Source organism: Papilio polytes, unplaced genomic scaffold (genome assembly GCF_000836215.1).
Source record: "Papilio polytes unplaced genomic scaffold, Ppol_1.0 DF823923.1, whole genome shotgun sequence".
In the NCBI taxonomy this organism is placed as follows: Eukaryota; Metazoa; Arthropoda; class Insecta; order Lepidoptera; family Papilionidae; genus Papilio; species Papilio polytes.
In genome coordinates, this window is record NW_013525281.1 from 6,671,049 (window position 1) to 6,679,440 (window position 8,392).

The window sequence follows — 8,392 nt, forward strand, 5'->3', positions numbered from 1 at the left end:
GAGCCGTCGTGCTACAACTGCAACAAGACGGGGCACATCGCGCGCAACTGCCCGGAGGGCGGGCGCGACAGCTCGGGCCAGACGTGCTACACGTGCAACAAGGCGGGACACATCTCGCGCAACTGCCCCGACGGCACCAAGACGTGCTACGTGTGCGGCAAGCCCGGCCACATCTCGCGCGACTGCGACGAGTCGGAGCGCAACTAGCGCGCCGCTCCGCCGCACCGCACTCGGACTCTAAGCAAAGGATCCCGACACCCACACACTTGTACCACGCACGCGGCCCCGTGACGAGACTGAGAGAGCCACTTGTACATACGTCGCCCGCCGATACGTTAGATGTTTGTTCTTGCACGTGAACGAGTTGTGTTTTTTAAATCATTTAATAATCGTGATTGAACTATTGATGAGGGTAGAGTTACAGTTTTTAGCATTACAGAGTATATATTTAATATATTTTGTACAGATTTATTTGACAAAAAAGAGATAAATTGGATGATGCTGGCGTACCATGCGTTTTCAATGAGGAGTGGAGTGGAGGCCTGGACGGCGGAGTCGACCCCTTGTTCTGCAGTAGCACGCTAGACCGTGACTATCCCTCGCCCGTCACCGCAACACATCATTTTGTTTTTTCCGATCTATTCCTTTGTTTATGAAGTCCTGCTAACTTGTCGAGAATTCAGTGGTTAATTAGAATTTCATCAATCACAATATTTTTTATTTTGTTATCCCTGTTGAATGTGTCTATGTTGAATGTAAAACAGCTTGCAATGGGAGATAATAAACAATATTGCCTTATTTTTTAAAACTTTCCATAATGCCCTGAATCTTTATTGTATTTATGTATGTATATATTGGTGAACTTGATCCAAGTCCTACATTTATTATTTTCGCAACCCCTTCAGAATATTATTATTTAGTTTACATTATTTTCTGTATGTGTAAGATATAGGACTTGATATGAAAAGCCTCTCTCGATTTGATAAATGCCCTATAACCAATTCCATACTTAATAGCGTGTATTTTGTTTCATTAATGTAAGGATCACAATAGATTTCATAATTTAGGAAAATTGTTAAGTTGATTAAATATTCATGAGGCTTTTGAATATTAAACATAATGTATTAAAATTTCACGTCATTGGTACATAGAATTTAACATAAATTTATAAAACCATGTTGTAACTCTTATTAATGGATTTAAAGTCTCCTTATTGTTAAAATTTAATATGTAAGTTCTTATGTCTTGAATGCAAGACAAGTACAATAAAAATGCCTTTATAATTCTTTGTTCCTTTCCTGAATGACGTGTGATTTTGTAAAATTAAAAATTATATATACTAATTGCATCAAAACATACAGTTATACTTTTGTTTACTGAGCAACTTTGGCCATAAAGATAAACAGCACTTTATGCCTTACACTAAAATACCAATTACGAATAACACCAGTCAAGCAGCTCATCTAAAAAATAAATTTATGAACACTAAACATGTCATCAAATATTTTCGGTGATCATGCATAAAATGGAGATAATATTTATACTTTGGTTTAACACATTGTTCTGATCATGGTTTGTCTTTTGGTAAAAAAAAAACATCTAGGAAATAGGAGGACTTCCTAAAGGAAAACTGGACCTTTCCACAAACCTTCCTAAAAACCCTCCTTCCAACTGTGGCAATTTGGCCAAATTTTCAGTGTAACACATGCAAAAAAAATGTATAGCCATTGCTATAGCATCTGAGTTTTGGGCAACGAGGGGAGTAGAGCCATTACATTACCTACAGACTATATAAAAAATGTGATGGATATAAGTGGTAGGATTTACATAAAATCAACCCAATTCAAACATTTAGAGGAATTTTCTTCACCGCCGAGCATCATTGTCCTGGATTCTGCATTTTGAATAGTAAGTACCTGTAAAAAACTACGTTTAAAGACAATATGAAAAACCATGAAGTGTAATCTTCCAGGTAGAACCGCTTACTGGAATATGAAAGATACGATAGAAAAGCTTTCCGAGTAACTCAATAGCAAATTTTAGATTTTTATTTGCATTAAAAATTTGAACTTTTTTTTTAACTTTGTGCTACCAGTGCTGATAGAACCAGTCAGTTGTGTTGCAAGAAAATACTGAATAATACTTTAAATAATTGACATTGCTAAATGAGTCTTGTGAAGTTTATGCCACAAATCTATCTTATTCCTGATCTTTTAAGATGTTTTAATAGAGAAAGGAAGAAATAAATGCATAAGTGTTTAAGTTATTTGTTCTTGAACTAGAATTGGATAGTCATGCATGGTCACCGTAATTCTTCACCAACAAATTATGTTTAAAACTTTTACCTGTGAAAATATAAACCACAATCAGAATAATACTCGCTACGGTAAGCCTCCACAACACAAATTCTTCCCATTTTAACCAGAATTATTAAAAAAAAGACGAAATCAATAGAGACTCCGCCATTAACAGCCGAGTCGGGATGTCATATCGGGTATCGGGCTGCCAGTTCAGGTGTCGGAATTTCAAAGAAATAAAAGAAAACACTATGTCAATCACACAACTTTTATGTTAAAAAGGTTTTACCCGTAGCAACAAATAATATTGCTTTAATATGTCGATAATAAATTATTACTAATATTTAGAAACATTTTAAAAGTAAATATTTTTACTGCATTACATTACATCAATTCCCTATTTTTATACAAACAACGAAAGGATTGATATCTGGCAACAAGGTCGTAGTTAGAAAGGGAAATATCGGACACTTGTAGCCCTCTCACTCGATTTCAATTTCATTTTGCGTGCAACAAAACTCTTATGCCCTTGGGATAAGGTTTTATTTTCTTTATTTTAACAGCAAGATGTACAAAAAGAACACACTTCTGTTGTACGTAGTACTTATTACGTCCATGGTAATTTCTTACCGATTAAGTTTGAGCTTGAGTTTGACGGTTGTCGGTTTTTAATCTGGACGGGCGTGGTGCGGTGCGCTTGCGCGAGTTTACTTTCTTGCATCTTTTGGCATCTTTCATAAATGAAGTGAGTAATGACACCGTGTAACAATTTTGTTTGGTTTAAATAACAATTTCAATGTAATACAAACAACAAAATAATAATAGTTTATTTAAATAAATAATTTTACTACAGCGTGCCAGTGAAGTGAGGCGTTGTATTTTAACGTTGAGTGTTCAAAAAGCCAGGCGTTTCCATGGGCGTTAACTTCAGGTTAAGTATTTATGATTTTATTAAAAAAAACGTTATATGTAAATGTTCAATTTCTACGATATAGTTAAGCAGTGCAAGCTGCATTATATTTGCTTATGTATTTATAATTTTCTCCAATCTTTGATCAATTCCGCATTGTTTACGTTCCTTAACGATCTTCATTCGAAACTTGTTTAACATAATTTATCGCTATAATAATTTAAGTGCGCGTTAAATTATAACTGTGCCTTTACAAAGGTTTATATGCTCGAAAGTTAACTTTTGACATGTTATATTTTAAAATGCCGGCATGTTTTAACAAGAGACAAAAAGAGTAAATCAATGAACAACACAATCAATAAATTCTTTCTGATTTGGACAATATTTGCACTCTTGATTGATCTCTTAGATTTGTATCTTTTAAATGTAATCCCATAAGATTCTAATATATCAAATTCATTCATTTATAGTTTATACTAATAAATATTGCACAATATGACTGATAATGTATGGACATTGTATTGGTTCTTGAAGACATTTTTATTTACTTTACTTTTTAAAGCTATAAACCTTTATGGGACACCTTATGAATTGTCTTTATAATAACCAGATTTGTGGTTTTGTAACACATTAGGTCAAACATAAAACATTGCTTTTCAAGTTGTAAGTATACATATATAAAAGTAGAATATTAACCTTTCTACAAAAGAAAAAAACCAGGAGTAACTAGCAGGGCCTTGACCTGGCAACAATTATTTTTCATGATTTTACATTATAAACTCGAAAGGCTGAAAAGACATAGAACATTTTTATTTCATTTTAAAATTGTGTAATAAGGCAGTCATTTAATAGTTTCTACTAATATTTACACTCTAGTTTTCACTTCATAGTTAAACATTTTAAAAATAGATTAAACACTGGCCCATCAATCCTGACTAGCTGCCAGTTACTTAACCCAAATGAGTGTTTATTTTTAGTAGAGTTGCTGCACTCTACACTGCACTGTTTCTATTTTCAAAATCTTGTAGTTTTTTTTAATATAAAAGATGTACATAAATTAATTAAAATTGGTGATCTTGAAATGTAGGCATTTTAGCTGTTGCCATATAGTCTATAAGTAGGAGAGTAGATTTTTTAATGTTAATGGTAGCAAACAAGATTGGAGTCACTTGAATTTGTCAGAAATGGAAAAATGATCCTTGCCCATTGACATCTGCCTTTGCAGAAGCATTGCATACTATTGTTTACGCGAACCACCATGGCAACAAGGAGCTGGTATGTGATCGTTGAAGATCACATAATCAGTGAAAAAGATAGCAGGACTTTGCAGAGTTGTTGCCTAGCAGAAATTAGCAATGTTACCAGAAAGCCAAAATGGGATTGGGACTGCACGTATCGCTTATGCTTTAAGCAAATAGAAATAGATGTGTCCAGAGAAATTTAGGCCAGGATTCCGTTGCGATCAGACTATGTAAGGCGTATTTTACACTGGTGACTATCTGCACACTAATAATAGCAGCGTCAGTGGAACAGTACAGTTTATTATTTTTTTCAAATATGTCGATTGTTAACTTCTCGCGAGTCGCTGTTCAGAACACAATTTAAGGTGTGTGGAGCATAGGAGGATGCGAGGGAAGGACACTGCTATCCCTCCCGATTACACTGGACCATAGAGATATAAGAAAGTTGTTAAAAAAGTAGCCGAAGGATTTTGCGCGGTTAGCCGTGCTAGTGAAAAGAAGCACTAAATGTTAAACTGCAGCACTCCGCGTGTATTATGTTTCCATATGTCGACTGACCGGTTCGTAGGCATTCTGATGGTTTATATCTTAGATAAGCTTGAAATTAGGTTACAAACTCGTGTGAATATACATTTTGTTTATAACAGATCGTTAAATGAGTCTCCACGATAACAGAAAAGATATTTGAAACATTTCGAGATAATTTATGAAAATTTTCCATTAATTAAGAATTTATGATCATTAACCAATAGACGCAACGATAGCTTATGTCGTATGGTAAAAGACAATTTAAAGGTATTGAATTACCCCGATTTTTACCATTATACAGGTCAAGCTATAAGAGAGTTGCGTCCAGTGGCGTGTAATATCCTTAATCCAATAGAGTATGGAAAATAGGTTTCCTTAGTGAATGCCTGTCGGATTTCTATGTAAGAAAAATAAGCTTTTACATTGTCGTATCGAAATGGAACACATTTCTAAGTTTAAAATTTTGTGCAGAATTCATTTCCTAAAAGCGACGTAACTCGGGATACAAACGACTTTAATTTAAATTTAATTCTTGTTACAGGTAGCCCTAAAAGAGTGAACAATGACTCACATAGGTTTATACCTGACCCTTATATTAGCTACAAATATATGCACGGGTCAGGACTATGCCACGCCAACATACAATCCAGATGTTCAGAACCCTACAAATGATTACTACAACAACCAGTACGACAACCCGTACGACCCAAACCGGAGAGTACCGAATCGTAATCAGTACGACATAAATCAGTTCGAACCGAACCGGAACCAGTACGGGCAGTACGACAACCGTAATGATCAGACGTATCAGAACCCATACGGCGTCGATAACACGCCGAAACCCAGCTGGGACTCCAGCAGGAGTTACAACCCTTCATTCAAGAGTTCAGAATTAGAACATGACAGCGTCATTATAAATGAAGCGTGAGTGTTTTATTTTCATCACAAATAAACCTTGGAAGTTTTTTTTATTACTTGGAAATCAGCCTATGCGACGTTTGAGACTAATTGTCACGTAATTTTCAGTACATACTTCATAGTGGCGTCCCGTATGGTACGGCCGGGACAGATATACAAGATCTCTGCCAACATCCTGCGCGCGCGTCTACAGATGACCATCCGCGCCTCCATCTCGCGCAATGGCGTTGAGATTGCTGACGTCATCGAGAAGGTCAAAGAAGGAGTGCCGGAGACACTTAACATGAGGGTAAATATTTACATCAAATGTCTATCGTTTTACAAAATGACATTTATTAAGAAGTTATTGGTGTCAGATGTGAAAATAACAAAACGTAACCATATTCCTGCAATAATACACACATCAAATTATGATTGATGTCGGGCGTCGGCCTCCGTTCTCGATCGCTAACAATGACCAATGACAACGGTCTCGTGACTGACCGGGCATGCACAATGACCCGTCGCGACATACGGACAAATAAATCGTGTTTGAAGTTTCGTATTTGTGGAAAACTTATAACACGATAGCGTTATTTGGTTGTTAATATTTGGTGGTTAATATTTGGTTGTTAATTGTTATTTAAGGAAGACGCTAAGTTTAGATTTAGTATGAGAAATATACATTAGGGAGTTTTCTTAACAATTTTTATATTTCTGAATGTGAGAGTCAAGTTTTAATAGTCTTTTTGTTAATATATCAGTACTTAAAATAAAAGAATTAAATCTAATCTATTAAGAAACATTTGTATTTATTGACAAAGAAAAATAAATTTGTTCCTCCATTAAGTTATCATACAACTTAGTTAAGTGACATGTCTTAGGTGCCAGCAACATCAGTGGGCGGTGACTACAAACTGCGTGTGGAAGGGTTGTATTTAGACGACCCGTTCGGCGGGCGCGCATTCGTCAACGAGACCCAGCTCACGTTCTCGAACAGATTCATGACCATATTCATACAGATGGACAAACCTGTCTACAAACAGGGACAGACTGGTATGTAACAAGTAAAAGTATTTTATTTTGTTAATATAAAGTGAAGCAAATGTGTCTGTCAAATTTCTTTACGATGTTTAGCTCTATATCGGAAACTATTTTAATCCCTTTCCCTTTCAACCCTTTTCTTAAGAGGGAAGGATGGGAAGGAAAAGTGGAGATGCATAGGAAGGGGAAACTATTTGCATGTCCTCCGTCAATAAAAGGCAGGCAACAATATATAAAAAAAAACATATGTCTCTGCTTGCTAATTTGGATTGTTCCATATATGTAATTAATAATTTTGTATGTTTTACAGTGAAATTCCGCATAATACCAATCAACACCGAACTGAAAGCATTTGGTCGTGCCATCGACGTTTATATCTTGGACCCTAGTGGTAGGATTATGAAGAGATGGCTCTCAAGACAGGTTAGTTTTTATGTCTAACTAAACTTAAGTCAAACTTTAATAGTAATAAGTATTAGGTTCAATCAACTTAAATGAGAATATGGAACAATTTTTATTAACCCTCAGTCAGGTCTAGGCAAATATAACAATGCTTATAATTATTGTAAGCATCTATTGTGATTGAGTTATAGAATCTTTCTGTGTAGTCTGTGCAGTAAGTGTTCTTTGACCAAGACAATAGTGAAATTAAACTCTCATGTTACACAAGTACATAATGGAGTAGGATAGGTCTTGTAACAATATTCATGTGGTATTTAACGTTTTATTGCTAAAAGTAAGCAGAGAGGTCAATTTTAGTTATTGACTACTAAGCTAAACTATTTCTCTAATTAGATGACAGAAAGGGGAGGTTGGGATCGACGGCAAATAATCCTTGTCTCTGTCCTTGTCTATTGAAGACATACAATATATTCAATTTCCATCTGCTGTCCGACATATAAAATAGGGAATAGGCATCCTTTGTCAGAACAATGATAGTACATATGGCTGTTCATATTGACAAATGTTGCAGAGTAACTTCGGCACGGTGAGCCTGCAGTATCAGATGTCGGATCAACCGCAATATGGAGAGTGGGCAGTACGCGTTGAGGCGCTCGGCCAGACAGAGCTCGCGCACTTCTTGGTAGAAGAGTATTACCAGACCAGATACGAGGTAAATGTCTTTTATAAGTCTTTTCAGTGTACAGTCAGTTGCATAAATACGTATAACGATGCTTAGTCTACCGATCACCGCCTGGTTTGACGTGCAGAATACTTTTGCTGACTGCCTGACATTGACAGATGTCATAGGGATGAGACATGTACGACAATAATCTAGTGTTGCGCCGCTACTCCGGTGCGGTACCGATTTTCTTTTGAATAGTATGGATTTATCTATCCGTGTATGCTTCGAACCTTGAATACATACTATTGAAACCATTTTTTTTTGTAAATGTATACATGCATCTGATGCATCTGACTGTACTGTTTTTTGATCATCTCCCATACCTTATCTTACATACGTCGGCGCACCG

General features: G+C 36.0%; 2 protein-coding genes and 1 long non-coding RNA gene across 3 annotated transcripts in view; 2 read left to right on the forward strand and 1 right to left on the reverse strand.

The window, feature by feature from the left end:
- LOC106102497 (CCHC-type zinc finger protein CG3800) overlaps positions 1 to 800 on the forward strand; it is a gene marked incomplete in the record, with an annotated part of 4,836 nt that extends 4,036 nt beyond the window's left edge. The window contains 1 exon segment of the mRNA XM_013281995.1: positions 1 to 800. Coding sequence (XP_013137449.1) covers positions 1 to 207 — 207 coding nt within the window.
- LOC106102498 lies at positions 594 to 2,474 on the reverse strand. The gene is made up of 2 exons (XR_001225575.1): positions 2,346 to 2,474; positions 594 to 1,916 (listed from the first exon to the last, which is right to left on the reverse strand). It is a non-coding gene; the product is annotated as an uncharacterized LOC106102498 (long non-coding RNA).
- A 489-nt stretch (positions 2,475 to 2,963) lies between these two features.
- The window catches only part of LOC106102150 (CD109 antigen), a 21,234-nt gene continuing 15,805 nt past the window's right edge, over positions 2,964 to 8,392 (forward strand). The window contains exons 1-6 of the mRNA XM_013281560.1: positions 2,964 to 3,228; positions 5,518 to 5,900; positions 6,003 to 6,183; positions 6,758 to 6,929; positions 7,228 to 7,340; positions 7,891 to 8,059. Of these exons, the coding sequence (XP_013137014.1) occupies positions 5,539 to 5,900; positions 6,003 to 6,183; positions 6,758 to 6,929; positions 7,228 to 7,340; positions 7,891 to 8,059 (997 nt within the window). The 5' untranslated portion in view covers positions 2,964 to 3,228; positions 5,518 to 5,538. The remainder of the gene's footprint in view (positions 3,229 to 5,517; positions 5,901 to 6,002; positions 6,184 to 6,757; positions 6,930 to 7,227; positions 7,341 to 7,890; positions 8,060 to 8,392) is intronic.